This window comes from Lethenteron reissneri, chromosome 30 (assembly GCF_015708825.2).
Source record: "Lethenteron reissneri isolate LAM-NWPU_2019-01 chromosome 30, ASM1570882v1, whole genome shotgun sequence".
NCBI classification, from domain to species: domain Eukaryota; kingdom Metazoa; phylum Chordata; class Hyperoartia; order Petromyzontiformes; family Petromyzontidae; genus Lethenteron; species Lethenteron reissneri.
Window position 1 is genome coordinate 1584328 of NC_083808.1, and position 18576 is coordinate 1602903.

The window sequence follows — 18576 nt, forward strand, 5'->3', positions numbered from 1 at the left end:
GACGGTTTGCCCCGTATTCTTGTGCAGGGAAATTGAGTTTTCAGGTCCATGCGGCGTACAGCCGTTTCAATTACGGGCAAAACAAATGTCTATTTGCTTTCTTGGTTCTTTCGGTAAAGTCACGTAGAAGGGAAACTACATAAAAATATAAAACAATAAAAATTCTCACGACGTTTCGACTGCAACACAAGCAATCATCATCAGGTGTGAAATCCACAGCAAGAAAATTTGATGATGATTGCTTGTGTTGCAGTCGAAACGTCGTGAGAATTTGTATTGTTTTATATTTCTATTATTTTATTATTCCCCTTCTACGTGACTTTACCGAAAGAACCAAGAATATGAATCCCTGCAGTCACGAAAGCTTTAAATCAAAAAGTCAAAAAGTGTATTTGTTTGTTTCTCCCTTGTGATGGAACTTTGTAGGATGAACATTGAGATTTATAAGGGCACGGGGTGACCAGCAAGGTCTGCATTGGTAGGGCACTGATAAGGGCTTGACAGGTGATGGACATTGCCTCGACATCTGCCACGCGAATGAAGAAGCAGAAGCGTTACATGACGTCACGACCCGCGTTGAACGGCGGTTGCGTCAGTCGAAGGAAGTGACGTCACCGCCCAGCTGCTGCCGCCGCCGCCGCCCACGTGGAGAAGACCGAGCGAGTCGCCCGACACTCGCACGCGCCGCGCGTGTTGGTGTGTGTTGTTGTTGGTGTGCGTGTGTGTGTTGGTGTGTGTTGTTGTTGGTGTGTGTGTTGGCGTGTTGGTGTGTGGTCGAGAGTCGCGTAGAAGACTGCGGAGCGAGCACCATGACGGCTCCGTCTGCCCCCGTGGACGCGCGGCTGCTGCAGCTGGCGGGGCTGAGCGAGGCGAAGGCGCTGGAGACGCTCAAGAACGCGCCGCTCGCGGCCGCCCTGGGCCTCGCCGTGCGGCAGGTGAGGGGGGCGGCCGGGGAGGGGAGGGGGATGCGAGGAGGCCGAGGGGGGGGGGGCCCAAGGGGATTAGGGGAAGGTGGGCGGGGGCAGTCTCGTCGGCTGAAGTGGCACACTCGTCATTTGCTTCCTCACCCGACAGCAAGGCTGACACCGCAAGGCTGACACTGACAGCAAGACTGACACAGCAAGGCTGGCTGACACAGCAAGGCTGACAGCAAGGCTGGCTGACAGCAAGGCTGGCTGACACAGCAAGGCTGACAGCAAGGCTGACTGACACAGCAAGGCTGACAGCAAGGCTGGCTGACAGCAAGGCTGACACAGCAAGGCTGGCTGATACAGCAAGGCTGGCTGACACAGCAAGGCTGGCTGACACAGCAAGGCTGGCTGACACAGCAAGGCTGACTGACATAGCAAGGCTGACTGACACAGCAAGGCTGGCTGACACAGCAAGGCTGGCTGATACAGCAAGGCTGACACAGCAAGGCTGGCTGACACAGCAAGGCTGACACAGCAAGGCTGGCTGACACGGCAAGGCTGACACAGCAAGGCTGACACCGCAAGGCTGACACAGCAAGGCTGGCTGACACAGCAAGGCCCCCGTGATTCCCAGACGTAGGCTGCGCTCGTATCACCGCACGGTCGCAGCTCGAGGCTATTTGTATATCGCGGCTTCACTTTGCCTCATCGCAATCGTTACGCTCGCGGGCTCGAACATGTAACGCTGTGGGGGCGTTCCGTCATCGCAAAATGCAGCCACTGCAGCTCTCGTCGTGGTGGTTGTTGATCAAGGGGGGCCCCAACTCGTAGCTTTGGTCACGGGGGTGGGGGGCAAGGCACCCCCTGCCTGCCCCACGTCACGAGGTCTTTAACGTCCAGCGTTGGAGCAGACGGCGTGTGTAGTATGGTTCATACACACGGCAGTATTAAGCAGGGCGGCTGCTGCATTAGAACCGCCGCGAACCTCTGCTGCTCACACACTCGTGCCATAGCGCCAATCAATCAATTTTGATGTCTAATTTTAGGCAATGGTTTATTGCTGTGGTTGTTCCACCTGATGACGGGCACTTGTGTTGTGTCCGAAACGTCGTAATTAAAAATTTTTTTTATACCTACGTGACTTTACCGAAAGAACCAAAGAGTATGTATTCAATATTGTTGAATATTCAATAACCATGCAAAAAAAGTTCATGCAATGCAGTTGTTTTTGCTCAAATGTCTGTTTGTTCGTGTTTATTTTGTCTAAACCTCTGATTCACTCGCACCCCTCCACCGCCCTCGGCTCTTGAGTCCTCTCTCAGCGGCTCAGGAAAACCAAAACACACGAAAACGCGACTGTGCCGTCTCTCACTTTGCCCTCCCCCGGCCCTTGACGTCTCCCAGGCGCAGGAGGCGTCTCCGGACGGCGCCGTCGACCGCGCCGTGGGCACGCTGCTGTACGGCGCAGCGAGCCGCGGCCGCGACCTGCGGCACTTCCCCACGCTGGCCACCTACATCGGCTCCCGCCGCATCGCCTCCGAGATCCAGCTCGGAGGTGAGGCCCGGGGAACTCGCTGCTGCCAACCCGCGCGGTTCACTCCGTCGCTTTGTACGGGGAAATTGAGTTGTCAGGTCCATACGGCGTACTTTCGTTTCAGTAATGTGTTGTCTATTTGTGTTTCGCCCTTGTGATGGGACTCTGTAGGATGAACTTTGAGATTTACAAGGGCACGGGGTGACCAATACGGTCTGAATTGGTCTGTAATAAGGTAGGGCACTGATAAGGGGTTGACAGGTGATGGGATCTCCCTCAAGTCTCACTCCCCCCCACCCCCCTCCACCCTCCCGGGGTTCTATAACGCTTATCTTATGTAGATTTATATAGCGTCTAGTTCCGAGGGCTTGACAACAATTATTAAATTGTACCTACAATGACAGCGGCCTTGATGATGAAGAGTGGCGTTATTATTAAAAGTGGTGGTGTAGTTATGGTGCCAGAAGGACAGGTGGGAGAGTCTAAGGAGGAGTTGAGGTAGAGATTGGGTTTGGGGTAGTGATAGGGGTTGGGGTAATGATAGGGGTAGTGATAGGGGCTGGGGTAGGCCTGGTCGTAGCTGGGGGGCAGGGAGTAGCAGTAGCAGGATGGATTCGGGACAAGAGAGATGGCTTTAAAGGGAGGAACGGAAGCAGGCTTGGGACCTGGCACCTGACCTCACGTCGTGGGTTCTGGGTTCACGGTTTAGTTCCTGGGTGCATGGGGAAGATGTTGCCCAGATGGCAGGCGTGGAGAGTCGAGACGTGTACGGGCAGAGAACGCGTGCCCGCGATGAGTCACAACTCTCTAGGGGTTTGCTCGCTCCGAGCCAGCGTCTGGCGCACACCCACACTGCACTCTTTACCATTGTGAAGTGTTTGCCAAAAATAGAGGGGTTCTTCAGCGTTGGTAGCGTTCAGCTGGAGGATGTCGAAACCAATTCAGGGTGAGTCCGCGTCGAGGTGGGATGTGAGAAGCAGACGTGACGGTGGTTTTCACCGAGTCTACGGCAGTGTCGAGCTGCGTGTCGTCACCGGAGAAGCGATGGTTTATCCTCAAACTGGGGAACAGTTTGCCGAGCGGGAAGAGATGCACTGGGAAGAGCAGCGGTCTCAGGATGGGATCTTGTGGCACACCGTAGCACAGGGGTTATTCAGGGGAACACGGTCCTTGTGTGCAAACAGCAACAGAGCAGTTTGAGAGGGGAAAACCGAAACAAGGAAAGAGAAGTTGGTCGGATACGCCTATACAGTTATGGAGGCGTTCAAGGAGGGGGTTGAGTTGTTTACAATGTAAAACATTGCACAGAGGTCAAGGAGAACTGGAAGTGAGAGGGGATTCAAGGTGTTTCGATAGAAGGTCATTGACCACAACGTTGAACAGTTTATTGTTCACCTGTGTGGTAAATTACCTTCAATCGGGTTTCATCAACAAAACAAACACTGTCAAATTCAAAACACAACGTTTGCAACAGGTCGCATAAAAATTATAAGTACAATAAATACAGCAATGAAAAAAGTCAACAAATAATTTATTTTTACAATATATTACTTGATTATAATCTTGATTTGAAGCTTTCGTGACTGCAGGAATCCATACTCTTGGGTTCTTTTGGTCAAGTCACGTAGGTAGAAAAATAATAATAGATCACGACGTTTCGATCGCCACACAAGCACCCGCCTTCAGGTGGGAGTGATAATGATAGGGGTTGGGGCAGTGGTAGGGGTAGTGATAGGGGTTGGGGCAGTGGTAGGGGTAGTGATAGGGGTTGGGGTAGTGATAGGGGTTGGGGTAGTGATAGGGGTTGGGGTAGTGATAGGGGTTGGGGCAGTGGTAGGGGTAGTGATAGGGGTTGGGGCAGTGGTAGGGGTAGTGATAGGGGTTGGGGCAGTGGTAGGGGTAGTGATAGGGGTTGGGGTAGTGATAGGGGTAGTGATAGGGGTTGGGGTAGTGATAGGGGTTGGGGCAGTGGTAGGGGTAGTGATAGGGGTTGGGGTAGTGATAGGGGTAGTGATAGGGGTTGGGGTAGTGATAGGGGTAGTGATAGGGGTTGGGGTAGTGATAGGGGTTGGGGTAGTGATAGGGGTTGGGGCAGTGGTAGGGGTAGTGATAGGGGTTGGGGTAGTGATAGGGTAGTGATAGGGGTTGGGGTAGTGATAGGGGTTGGGGCAGTGGTAGGGGTAGTGATAGGGGTTGGGGTAGTGATAGGGGTTGGGGTAGTGATAGGGGTTGGGGCAGTGGTAGGGGTAGTGATAGGGGTTGGGGTAGTGATAGGGGTAGTGATAGGGGTTGGGGTAGTGATAGGGGTTGGGGCAGTGGTAGGGGTAGTGATAGGGGTTGGGGTAGTGATAGGGGTAGTGATAGGGGTTGGGGTAGTGATAGGGGTTGGGGTAGCGGTAGGGGTAGTGATAGGGGTTGGGGTAGTGATAGGGGTTGGGGTAGTGATAGGGGTTGGGGCAGTGGTAGGGGTAGTGATAGGGGTTGGGGTAGTGATAGGGGTTGGGGTAGTGGTAGGGGTAGTGATAGGGGTTGGGGTAGTGGTAGGGGTAGTGATAGGGGTTGGGGTAGTGATAGGGGTTGGAGCAGTGATAGGGGTTGGGGTAGTGATAGGGGTTGGGGTAGTGATAGGGGTAGTGATAGGGGTTGGGGTAGTGATAGGGGTTGGGGTAGTGGTAGGGGTAGTGATAGGGGTTGGGGTAGTGATAGGGGTTGGGGTAGTGATTGGGGTAGTGATAGGGGTTGGGGTAGTGATAGGGGTTGGGGTAGTGGTAGGGGTAGTGATAGGGGTTGGGGTAGTGATAGGGGTTGGGGTAGTGATTTGGGTAGTGATAGGGGTAGTGATAGGGGTTGGGGTAGTGATTGGGGGTAGTGAATGGGGTAGTGATAGGGGTAATGATTGGGGTAGTGATAGGGGTTGGGGTAGTGATAGGGGTAGTGATAGGGGTAGTGATAGGGGTTGGGGTAGTGATAGGGGTAGTGATAGGGGTTGGGGTAGTGGTAGGGGTAGTGATGATAGGGGCTGGGGTAGGCCTGGTCGTAGCTGGGGGGCAGGGAGTAGCAGTAGCAGGATGGGCTCGGGACGAGAGAGGAGATGACTTTTAAGGGAGGAACGGAAGAAGGCTCGGGACCTTCAGCGTTTGGGAACTGGATGCTAGGTTTAGGGTCTAAGTTCTCGGACCTGAATTCAGGCCACGTTGCTGTGTCATGGGACCTGAGTCACTTGATTCCTCAGCACACAGGCGGATGTAGAGCGCTATCTCGCAGGAACACGGGCACATAGCTCTCGCTGGGCATAGCCCCTCACACACACAGCCACATCCTGGTCACGTGCAACAACAAGAACTAGAGCCGTTGATCGTCGCTAAGTGGCAGAGATGTCAACATGGCCGCTTGTGCGGCAATGAAAAACGTGAATCATCAGGAAAAGTAATAATCACACTCGCCAGTGAACAGGTTCTGGTGCAACAAGTTAAACCACCACCGAGTTAAACATTACATCAGTGAATGTATTAACAGCAAGAATGTTGTGGCGTTACAAATTATCATGCGGAGTTAAACATTCCGCAAGCATGCCCCGGCCCCAGTAGCGCATGCCTAGACATACGAGTACAGGTGCACACACAGCACAAAGATCCCCCCCCCCTATCGCCTTTACAATTAAACACATCTGTCGATGCTGCTGCTGTGTTGTCGGTGACGCACAAGCACAATTAACAGCTTGACACATTCGTCAATAACACTGTGGCCCTCAAAGGGGGAAAAAATTATAATAGGCAATGTATTGGGCTATGGGATATCTTCACAGAACATAGCTGGCTGAGAGGTCAGAAGATGGAGTGAATAATGTTTGGGGACTGCTCTATAGACCACGGGGCCCTGGTAAAACAAATACAGTGAGGTCCTCGTTTAATGCGGTAGATGCGTTCCTGCAAAGTGCCGCGTGAAGCGAAAATAAATTCTCCACAAATAATGTAACGATAAAGTTTGGCGAGATACGATGTACAACTATGCACACACGCGGTGAGATGGCGGGACAAATGACTGATAATGCAACGCCGCGTTACTGTTTCATTCCGCGTACTCTACCGCCCCGCTCAGCCCAAGAAAGTGGTTCGTTGTTTACCGTTCATAAACCGCGTACGGTGGGCGCGTTCCACGTTATAATGGTGGGCGCGTTATAACGGTGGGCGCGTTTCACGTTATAACAGTGGGCACGTTCCGCGTTATAACGGTGCACGCATTCCGCGTTATAACAGTGCGCCTTGTGCGTTGTGCGAAAAGTGTTCCCAAATGGAAGAACCACGTTATAGCGAAAACGCATTGTGGCGTGAACACCGCGCGTTTAGCGAGGAGTTACACAGACTGCTCAGGCGAATGCTGTTAACGAGCACCTAGTACAGCTGGCATGGTGCACTAGGAGGTGGGGCGGCCAGCACCAACGCCCGGCCGTCCTTCACCTCCCCCAGTGAGAATCGATTTAAATTGATGAATCGATCGGCACGTTAACCGGTAAACTTGTTGTGATGGGGAAATTTCCATCAGAGCATTCTGTCCCAGCGAGCACAATGCAGGACGGAATGTGGAGCGCGCGGCGGGTCCGTTCCGGTTTTTGAGTTCACGTGCTCGGAATGTTTCCTGTTTGGCCCCCAGAATAGCCCAGCCAGCCTGCGAGTGTCCCTGCACGTTAAAGAACATTCGCTTTCACTGCCACTTGTGAGTGTAAACAGAAGGTGCTGCGGGTGTCACGTCGGGGCGCAAACACACGCGCGCGCACACGTACGCGCGCAAAGCACGCGCAGAATGCAGCGAGAGGCCAGCTGCTCGCGAGAGCGGAACGTACGCGCATAGTCACCGTGAGTTTTATGAAAGCCGTCGTCTCACCTCGGGGTTGGGGGGAGGGGTCTTGGACGTCTCGGCAAATCGCCACCTCTCTTGCATGCGCCCTGCGAGTGTGCGTGTGTCTGCGGGTGCGTGTGTGGAGAGCACCTTGCGTGGCACACGTGTCGTGTGATGTCGTCACCTCCGACAGACTATACGGGGGATCTTTGTCTTTGTTCGTTGCACATGCTGGCTGCTGTTGTTGTTGATGGGAGCACTGCCGTTGTAGCACCCGGTGACCCGAGTTCAATTCCCGGCCGTGGCCAATGCAAGTCGTGAATATCTGAAGCGGGCCTGCCTGAGGTCAACTCGGCCTTAAAACTAGTACAGCACTTGCCCCAACAGTCTGTTCAGGCTATACGGGGATCTTTGTCTCTGTTGTATGTGTCAGTATGTCTCAGTGTCTGCACACAAGAGCATCTATCTGTCTGTGCGTTTTTGTAACGGCAGCTGCCCCAGCAGCGCGTTTAACGTGACACGTGTTGTGGGGGGGGCGATCTCTGTGCTTGCTGCGTGGTTCCAGCGGCGCTGGAGTACCTCAAGAGCCACCCGCTGGAGCCGCTTGCCGTGGAGGAGTTTGAGAGGGCGTGCGGCGTGGGCATTGTAGTGATGCCGGAGCAGATCGAGGAGACCGTGAGTGTGCCGTCTGATGGACACCGTCACCGCCTCCCGTCACCGCACCGCCACTATACCTCCATCACACCAACACCTCACCACCACCGCACGCACCGCCACCGCACCGCCACCACATCGCCACTGTACCTCCATCGCACCACCACCATCACCGCACCACCACCGTATCTCCACCGCCACCGCACTGGCACCGCATTGCTCCCACCGTGGCACGCTGGTGGTGTCGCTCGTGGCGGTGTCAAGATTGTGCTATGTAACCTACTTGTGTGCTGTCTGGTGGTGGTGGAACAGGTAGAGGGAGTCATCAAGAAGTACAAGTCACAGCTGCTGGAGGAGCGATACCACTTCAACATGGGCCTCATCATGGGTGCGGCCTTCACACGCACCACCAGAGACCCCGAGTGTCTGTTCTAGAGCGTCTCTATCACAGTGCCTGTGCTGGAGTGTCTGTTTGAGACTGTGTGGGGAGCGGTGGCGTAGTGGTTAGTACACGGCGACCCCAGTTCGGTTCCCGCTCACGACATATAACAGTGACGAATATTTGAACTGGTCCTGGTCTGTTCAGCATTAAATGAGTGCTTGGTGCGGGTTCTAAACGTCGGCACTCGGAAGACAAAGGCAGCCGGGCATGGTGTTGGCCATCCACCTCCTAACTGATATGCCGGCCTTCAAAAGTACTCACTAAAAGCACTTGCCCCAACAGTGTTAGAGGCTACACGGGGGATCTCTGTTCCAGGGTGTCTCTAGCGGTGTGTCAGGATAAGGGTGCCTGTGACGCTCGCTCTGCTACACGCTTCATGAGATGTCCAATCGTTACAACAACCCCTGCGCTTTGCATGAAGCGTGCAGGCTGACCCCGCCTGCAAAATCCCTCCAGACTGGAGCTCGCAGATCCTTTAAAAACGAAGCAATTTTTATTATTTTACCAGGTGAGGCCCCACTGAGCTATATAGATCTTTTTCAGAAGTGACCTGGCCGCAAATCATAGCTCAACGAAGAGGCTTATCACGTGGAAATTTGTATCAGCCAAATACTCTAAACACGTTATGTTGATTCTAAATGTGGAGGGAAAGAGCGGAGGACCAGGAGAAAAATGTATGCGACCACGGGGAGAAAGAACTTAAAAACTCCAAATATACAGACGGCGGGGTCGGGATCGAGCCCACGACCTCCTGTATAGCAGGCGAGGTAGTTAACATCTCCTAGCCACCGTTGCGGTGGTGGCCGTTGTTGTTGCTGCTGCTGACAGTGTCTGTGTCGCGTTGCGCCGTGTCCGGGGTTGACTCCGCGCTGACCGACAGCCCCCCCCCCCCCTCGTGTTTGTCGTGGGTGCAGCCGAGACGCGGGGCCTCCTGAAATGGGCCGACGGGAAGATTTTGAAAAACGAGGTGGACGTGCAGGTGAGGCAGAGACCCACCCCGCGCGTGCCGCGAGCGATCTCATCGCGAGCCTTCCGATGGAGCGCTGCGGCTGAGCTCCCTCTTTGTTTTTGAGGTCCCCCATGCCGGCTGTGGGGCATGAAGACAACGACCCGGGGCACCGGGGGGGGCCCCACAGCCCATGGGCCGCGTGCTGCTCACGGCCTCGCGTCACACGGCCCACACCCACATGAAGCCTACCACCTGGAAACGGCCCGCAAGCGATGTTTATCTGGGGAATGTTTTACACTTGGCATCAGCGCAGTGTTTTCTGATTTTATCTCCACGCTTGGTCACTTTTGTCACTGCAAGGGCCTCTGCAGTCAATCAACTGGCACGTCGTTGTTTGCGTTATTGTTGGGTAACGCGGGGGTTGCTTGTTAACGAGCGGTGGCACGCCAAGGCAGGTTGAAAGTCCTATTCATCGCTCGCACAGGAGAATGTTCCGACCCATCCCTCTTCTGAGTCTCCTCCACGAATCATCTCTCCCCACCGGGGCCCTCTTGGCCACCGGCCTTGTCTCGTTGTGTCTCGCCAGGTTCTCAATCTGCTTGGTCCCAAGACGGAGAGTGACCGCGAGAAGAAGCAGAAGGTCAGTAGGTCACGGGGGTCACCGGTTTAGTGGGACATGCCGAGCGTGCCGCGCATCTCAGGGCGTGCGCGCGTGCGTCGGTGTTCGCGTGGGGAATGCGTGTGGGTGGCCTCGCTTGCGGAAGAGACTCCAACCTCGAGGGGTTCTCGCCTGGTTAAAAATAAAGTTGACGTGTTGGGAGCGCGTGGGTACAGGAGGGGGGGGGGAGTTGACGTGCTGCATAGCTGTGTACAGTGTGAATCAAAGTTCTGCGGGTGTCTTCAGTTTTTGTGTCTGTAAGTGGATGTGTGTGTGTCTTGTGTGCATGATAGATGGTGTGAATAACTTTCGGCTGCGTGTGAGATGTGTGGACGGCTGTGAATGTTTGATGGGTGGTGTGGTTGTCTGTAGCATGTGTGTAAGTGGTGTGTATGTGTGATAGTTGGACGTGTGTGTGTGTGGGTGGGGTGGTTGTCTGCTGGCTGTGTGTAAGAGGTTGCGGTGGTGCTGCAGGCGCTGCCACTACCTCGCCACTGTAACGTATCTCTACGTGTGTCCCCCCCCCCAACCGTGCAGCCACAGAAGCCGAAGGCCGAGAAGGAGGCGCCGGCAGGGAGCGTCTCTGCTCCCACCGTGAACGGTGCGGTCGCCGGGGCGGGGTGCCGCCAGCGCACGGCTGGGAGTGTCGCGCCCACTCTTGGGCTGTGTGTGTGCGTCTGTGCTTATATGGGTGGGGAGCGCTAGTGTAGCGGTTAGCGCTACGATGCGCTACAAACCCCACAAGCCGAGTTTGATTCCCGAACCGGTCCTGGGATTCCTCTCGGTCGACTCGGCCTTAAATAAGTACCTGGTGAGGTGTGTACACATCGCCACTCGAGAGACAAAGGCGGCCACTCGCCTCCTCGTGTGCCGTGCCAGCCTAAATAGGTGCCTGCTAACAGCACTTGCCCCTACAGTCTGCTAAGGCTATACGGGGGACCTTTATCTTTGCTGGCGTGTGTAGGTGAGGCTCCTGTGCAGAGCCTTTCTCTGATGGAGCAGCTGCGTGGGGCTTCACTCAACTTCCACAAGCCCGGTGAGCGATGACGGTCATGTGGTGTGTGCGTGTGTGCGTGTGTGCGTGTGTGCGTGTGGTAAGCGGTTGTGCAGCGGTTAGCACGCTGGGTTACAAACTCACGAGACCCGAGTTCGATTCCTGCTCACGACCAACATCGGTGACCATTATCTGAACCAGTGAGTGTGTGGGTACATGTATCTTTGTGTGCATGTATGTGTACACTGAACGCTGTACCACTGTGTGTGTGCACTGGACGGTGTATGTGTGTGTGTGTATGTGTACACTTGAGGCTGTGCACTCGCGATGACGTGTAAAGTCTCCCCGTGGCGTGTGGCTTCGCCCCCCCTCCCCGCCCCCACCAGGTGAGAACTACAAGACGGAGGGCTACGTGGTGACGCCGCACACCACGCGGATACTGCAGGAGCACCTGGCAAGGACCGGGGGGCAGGTGAGATCGCACCGCAGCCCCCGCAACATCACCGGGTCGTCCACCCCCACGCGCCGCAGCCGGGATTGAGCGCTGTGCGGTCCCCACTCCCCCCCCCCCCCCCCCCCCATCCAGGTGCGGACACGCTTTCCTCCCGAACCCAACGGCATCCTGCACATCGGCCACGCCAAGGCCATCAACTTCAATTTTGGCTTCGCCAAGGTACGGCGCGGGCGTAGCCGGGCGGTTGCGGTTGCCCGCCGGCACCGTTCATCGTCCCATCCAATCTCCACCGGTCCCTCTCTGTGCCTCCCTGGGCCATGCGCCCAGTCATGCTCCCCTTCACTGGAACCAACTCCTTCAAATCACCAACTCCTTCAAATCACTCACCTGCTTCCGTTCCTCCCTTAAAACCCATCTCTTCTCGCTTGGCTGTCCTACTGCTACTCCCCAACTCCTGCCCCCTAGCTATGCCCGAGCCAACCCCAACCCCCCCCCTTAACCACTCCCACCTGTCCTCCTGTCTGTCACCACAACCACAACGCGCACCACGAAGCAACCGCGGCAGGCAGAGCAGCACCGGGTCCTGGTCCTGGGTCTCCGCTAGGTCGACTCAGCCTCGATTACCTGGCGCGCGCCGGGGAGCTCGTCGCCGGCTCGTGTGCGACGCCAGCCATCGTCGTAGGTGCTCACCGGCGGCACGTGTCGCGGCAGCCTGAGTGGGCCGCACGGGGTGGGAGGGGGGGGGAGGGGGGGGGAACTCTGCCCATGCTCGTGGTGGCGATTAACGACGTGGTCTCCCCGTGCCCCCCCCCCCGTGTCAGGCGAACGGAGGGATCTGCTTCCTGCGTTACGACGACACGAACCCGGAGAAGGAGGAGGAGAAATACTTCCGTGGGATCCGAGACATGGTGGAGTGGCTCGGTAGGAACGGGCGAACCATCGCGCTCCCCGCTATGCCTCGATGTCCCGTCCGTTACGTTCCCATCGCGCTCCGCCCCCCCCACCCCCCTGGACCGGCTCCGGTTGTGACGTCGACGCCGTCTCGCCTCCCCTCCCCGCAGGGTACAGCCCCTACGCGGTGACCCACGCCTCTGACCACTTCCAGCAGCTCTACGACTGGGCCGTGGAGCTCATCAAGAGGTCGCCGTGCACGCCCCCCTCACCCTGACCTACGCACGTTAACCCCGAGCCCCGGCGTGGGGGACCCGTGGCCCACGTGCCTGACCCGTGCCTAACCCGTCACCTTGCCGTCCACAGGGGCCACGCGTACATCTGCCACCAGAAGTCGGAGGAGCTGAAGGGATACAGCGTCGTTACGTCTCCGTGGAGGGACCGCCCCGTCGCCGAATCTCTGCGTCTCTTCGAGGTGAGGGACGCTCGGCCGTGACGGGCCCCACGCCGCCGGCCCGCACGACCCGGGCGGGCTCCCCCCGTAGGACGGCCACGACGTCGTGGCGCTCACGCGACGCGAGATCCGCAAACGCGTTCCGACGGAATAGAACCGCCGCGGAGATGGAGCGGCTCATTGGCTTAGCCACCTCGTCTGATGCAACGTCATGCGTGACCTTCCCTCCTTGTCCTGCCGCTTGCGCCGCAGGACATGCGCAAGGGGAAGTTTGCAGAGGGGGAGGTGACGCTGAGGATGAAGCTGGTGATGGAGGACGGCAAGATGGACCCCGTGGCCTACCGCATCAAATACACGCCGCACCACCGCACCGGGGACGCGTGGTGAGCTACGGCATGGCACAACCGGCGGCACAGCCGCGAGACCCTTCGGCGTGGTGACGTCGCCGCTCGTGCAATGCGGCGACGCGTTTAAATGATAACCTCACTGCGAGGGGTGGTCCGTCACCACGGCGACAACGGGAATGCGGGGGTAACGAGGGAGGAGTCCAAAGCGAGGAGCAGTTTGACAACTCCCACACCACCTCCCCCGGACCAATAGTTATGGCAGGAGGCGTGTAAAAGGTGACGACGATAATGTCGCTGCTGCTGCTGCTGATGATACTGATGTTGTTGTGTGGTGGTGGCAGGTGCATCTACCCCACATACGACTACACGCACTGCCTGTGTGACTCCCTCGAGGACATCACCCACTCGCTCTGCACCAAGGAGTTCCAGACCAGGTCCGTGTGTGTGCCAGCGCGCTCGCGTGCACATCCTCCCGTCGTCCCCAGCGTGCGTGTGTCGGTGTGCGCGCGCTCGCACTGACGCACGCGTGTCCGCTGGGTGCAGGCGCTCCTCCTACTTCTGGCTGTGCAACGCGCTGGACCTGTACTGCCCCGTGCAGTGGGAGTACGGGCGCCTGAACCTGCATTACACCGTCGTTTCCAAGCGCAAGATCGTGCGCCTCATCGAGGAGAAGATCTGCAGGTGAAGCGCTTGCCTCAGCGGAGACCATCGCGCTCCACTCATCGTCACCGTCATCACAGGACTACACGCAGTCGCATCTCGCGGTTGGCGGAAAATCAGCACAGGGAACCCTGGAGAAAGGGGGAGGGAGTAACACTACGGCACAGCCCAGCACGGCTGCGGCGGTGAGCCCCAGGGGCAACCAGGGCAGCACCAACGAGCCCTGGGGGCATCCTAGGGTAACGAGGCCCTTCAGCCCTTGCCCCAGTCCGAATTCTGATCCTGGCCATATCGCTGATACTAACCGTGGCTCTAACCCTTGCCCTTAATCCTGACCCTCATTCTATCTCTATCCCTCACCTTGGCTCTAGCTGTAGCACCAATCCTATCCCTAGCCTTAACCATTACTTAATCCCTAGCTCCTAACAATGTCCTAGGCTTTAACCTTTTATCCACACACACCAGCTCGAACTCTAGCATAGCTCTCGCATTAACCCGCACTCATTTCCAAGCCCTAATCCGAGTCCTGAACCTTATCCCTCATGCTATCCCTCACATTATCTCGAATTCCTAACGCCAACAGCAGCAGCAGCAGTAAACCCTTATCATCTCCCCTGGCCACAAAACTCTGAGCCGTACGTGCCCACAACGACTGTCCTTGACTCCGAGCTATAAACGTTTACCGACCTGTGACCGGATGCACAGGACGCTATAAAAACCCCTTTAAGATTTGTCTTCTGTAGCGGCACAGGGTCCACCGCAACGGGCTAGAGCAGCGGTGCAGTGCGTTGCGCACGGCACGAGGCGATACATTGACACATTCACCAACAACACCCGCCGCCTTGAAGGATAAAGTAAATAAGATGCGCAATGAAGAACGGTCGTTGCCCGAAACGTCACCCATTATATATTTTCCTTTCAGGACACATAGATGATGTTATCGACGAATGTGGTGAGTTTTTGTAGTTTTTAACTGTGCTCTTGCACCAATGCCGACGCAGCAGCATCGCCCAAATAATCACCAAACTGAGTTTGATTTCCGGCGGGAGCATCTCATGGCTCCATCGTTACGGTGACAAGCGGGATGCCAGAGATGGCGAGATGTTAACTGCCTCGCCTGGTATGCAGGAGGTCGTGGGTTCGATCCTCACCCTGACACCTGTTGCTGTATATTTGGAGTTTGCATGTCTCTCTCACTGTGACCATGCGGATTTTTCTCCAGGTCCTCCGGTTTTTCCCTCCACATTTAGACTCAGTACGCTCTTCGAGTATTTGGCTACTGCTATAAGTGTCCACGTGATGATGATAAGCCACTTCGTTGAGCTATCATTTATGGCCAGGTCGCTTCTGAAAAAGAGCTACGAAGCTCAGTGAGGCCTTCCCTGGTAAAATAAAAATATATATTTTTAACAGTTTAGTAACTAAAGAGGATTCCAAAGTGTGCGGGCTGATGCAATCGCCCCGAGCTCTGACTCAGCCCCGACCGCACTGCCTCGGGCGCCCGCCGGCTGTAAACGAGTCGCCACTGACCACGGCGATAACACGACTTGTCGCAGTTCAGGGTCGCAAATCGATACAGAGGATCTGTCGAGATCTGTTTATACGTTGTGGTGAACGTAGCGCCCTCTGGTGGCTGCAGCGAGGTCACGCGTAGGGAAACGAGGCGCTGTTTCGTTAACTTCAGAGTCGGGGTTTCCACGACCCAATTGCCCGCCGTGGCTGCCGCGACGCCGCTCTGGGCGTCTCCCGGCGTCTCCCCCCCCCCCCCCCCATCTCCGAGGCCGCTCCCGCAGAGCCGGCATCCCCGCAGCGGCGCAGGCGGTGCGACTGCACCAAGAGCCCACGGGCCAGAGGGGGCCCAGCCGCTGGGTTTTACGAAGAGCGGGGGGGATGGTTGTACGTGAGGGGTAGAGGAACCCCGTCTCGACCTCGCTTGCTCACCGCCTCCTCCGTGCCCCCACTCTCCCACCGCCCCCCCCTCCAGGGACTGGGACGACCCCCGGCTCTTCACGCTCACCGCGTTGCGGCGCCGTGGCTTCCCCGCCGAAGCCATCAACAACTTCTGTGCCAAGGCACGTGCGCACTGACGCACACTCATTCACCAATGCCACACTCATTCACCAACGCCGCACTCTCACAAACGTGAATTCTATCACGACACTCACTAACACCACACTCTTCACCACACGCTGTTACACACGTGCGCGCTCTAACGTGCACGGACACGTGTATAAGAACTCGCACACACACTTTCACACAACAGCAACCGTCATTCTCCACTCGGCTTGTGCCAAGCTAGGTGCACTTTGAGGTGTCGCGTTGTTGCCTGTGATACCTTCCGGCTCCTACGCATGTGCGTTCGCTCCGCAGGAGCAGCGCTGTATCAACGCACTGCGTGTGTGCGCGCGTAGGTTGGGGTGACCGGTGCCCAGACAGTGATCGAGCCGCACCTGCTGGAGGCGTGCGTGCGCGACGTGCTCAACGAGACGGCGCCCCGAGCCATGGCCGTGCTGGAGCCGCTCCGGGTGGTCATCACCAACTTCCCGCAGAGCGCCGTGCGTCCCTCCCCTACGCACCCCCCCTCCCCTTGCTCCCCTCCCCTACGCTCCCCCCCCCTCCCCTCACATCATCGCCACGCGCAGCCCCGGTGCCCCTCGTGTGTGATGACGTGTGCGTGATACCGCGTGTGCGATGCCGAGTATTCGACGCCACGTGTGATGCTGTTTGTGTGATGCCACGTGTGCAATGACGCGTGTGCGACGATGTTTGTGTGACGCCCCGACTTGTACGTGGAGCAGCCGTCCAGCGTCTCGGTGCCAAACTTCCCGTCGGGCGAGAGCCACGGCTCCCACTCGGTGCCGCTCGCAGCGACGCTCTACATTGAGCAGTCGGACTTCCGCGAGGTGAGGGGACGCGGCGGCACTCCCCACCGTACGCATGCACACGCACGCGCGCGCACGTAAACAAACGTACACACGTATACGTACACACACGTAAACACACACACGTGCACGCACACACGTACATAATTACATGCACACTCGTACACATACACACGCACCACATCGCATACAGCGCTACCACTCCGCACAGCTCGCACTCCTCACACGCGTCGTACATTGAGACGGCACGTAGCAGCATCCCCCCTCCGGTACCAACCCCTCGAGTTCCCTGCGTGCCCCACGCCACCCCCCCCACCCCCCATCTCCATCTGTCTGCGCAGGTCCCGGAGGCCGGTTACCGCCGCCTGGCCCCCTCGCAGCCCGTGGGCCTGCGTCACGCCGGCCTCATCATCTCCCTGCAGGACGTGGTCAAGGTGAGCAGGGGGGGGTGGGGGGGAGGGCGGTCGACTTTCACCGCCGATTGGTGGCAGTTCGTCGCGGGGCTCGGGGTGGCGCTGACGGGGAAGCCGTGTCGTCGTGCGCAGGACGCCGGCGGGCGCGTCGTGGAGCTGCGGGTGACGTGCGCGTCGGCCGATGCAGCCGTCAAGCCCAAGGCGTTCGTCCACTGGGTGGCGCAGCCCCTGCCGTGCGAAGTTCGCCTCTACGAGCGGCTGTAAGTGCGGCGGTGCGGTAGCCCGTTGTGGGTGCGGTGTGACGCCGTGTGACCGCCGCCCTGTGTGTGTGAGACGCAGCAGTGTGTTCTGCCCGTTGCAGATTCTTGCACAAGAACCCAGAGGACCCGGCTGAGGTACCGGGGGGATTCCTCAAGGACATCAACCCCGTGAGTCTCGCTGCGCGACGCGCATCTGTGTTCGCACGCCATCTCCGCGCGTCGGCCGATCGAAGGCGGCCCGCTGGCCGCGTGCTCCGTGCCTTGCAGTCCGCGCCGTTTGCCGCGTTTGCTGCGCCGTGCGTCGCCGCCGCGTGACGCGTCCCCGCGTGCGCTGCGTCCCCAGGAGTCGATTCGCGTGCTGGAGGGCGCCATGGTGGACAGCTCGGTGCAGGGCGCCGCTCCTTTCTCCAAGTTCCAATTCGAGCGCGTCGGCTACTTCTCCGTGGACCCCGACTCGACGGCCCAAAAGGTAGGCGCCTGCGCGGAACAACCTGCCCGGGCAGCCTGCGGTGGATAGCCTATGCGGGCAGCCTACGTGAGCAGCCTGCGTGGATAGGCTGCGTGGATAGGCTGTGTGGGCAGCCTGTGTGTGCGGATGACAGCTGACCCGCGTGCGGATCGGGCACCGAATGTGGCCCGGAGAAAGCTCCGAGAGAGGCCCGCCGAAAGAGAGAGAGGAGTGAGATGGACGCGAGATGAAAGAGCACAGATGTGATAGACGGCTGGTGGTCAAATCAGTGCTGGTGTCTTGGTATTGCAGAAGCCCAGCGGGATTTTTGAGCCGGATGAGTACCTGGATGGGGGTGGCCACCACGGCTTGCCAAGTTGTTGGTAGTCGTGGGGGTGCCTGAAAGCCAAACGCCGACAGAATTATGCCAAGCATCCCAGTGCGGCCAGGACCCTCCTGAAAAGTAGTCTTGAGACTCGGCGAGGCTATGGCTGGGTAAGTAATTGCCGATGGAACACGTTACTCATTGTGAGACCTCGCTTTCGTTACAGATGGTGTTCAACCGCACGGTGACGCTGAAGGAGGATCCTGGCAAGATGTGAGGCCTAGCGAGGGGTGACCACTGCCTGTGAAGGACAGCCGCGAGTCCCTGGGGAATCCTTTAGCGAGGGTCCTGCCCTTGGGGTAGGCTGCTCCTGCTGGGCTCACGGGGACTCTCACACTCCACCCAATGCCTTTGTTTGTATTGATTGGAATCGGTTCAATAAACGAATGTGTAAATGAGACCAC

At 57.4% G+C, this 18576-nt stretch overlaps 1 protein-coding gene across 1 annotated transcript; it reads left to right on the forward strand.

Annotated features, from left to right (window-relative positions):
• Positions 1–611: 611 nt before the first annotated feature.
• QARS1 (glutaminyl-tRNA synthetase 1) lies at positions 612–18572 on the forward strand. Its single transcript, XM_061562729.1, has 24 exons — positions 612–935; positions 2316–2466; positions 7847–7956; positions 8248–8323; positions 9292–9356; positions 9913–9966; positions 10522–10585; positions 10949–11020; positions 11365–11450; positions 11565–11651; positions 12254–12353; positions 12494–12572; positions 12690–12798; positions 13030–13160; positions 13466–13558; positions 13668–13805; positions 15769–15856; positions 16196–16339; positions 16583–16687; positions 17008–17100; positions 17212–17339; positions 17441–17507; positions 17683–17808; positions 18339–18572. Exons 1-24 carry the CDS (start codon positions 810–812, stop codon positions 18387–18389), a joined length of 2343 nt encoding a protein of 780 aa, XP_061418713.1. The 5' UTR covers positions 612–809; the 3' UTR covers positions 18390–18572.
• Positions 18573–18576: the final 4 nt, after the last annotated feature.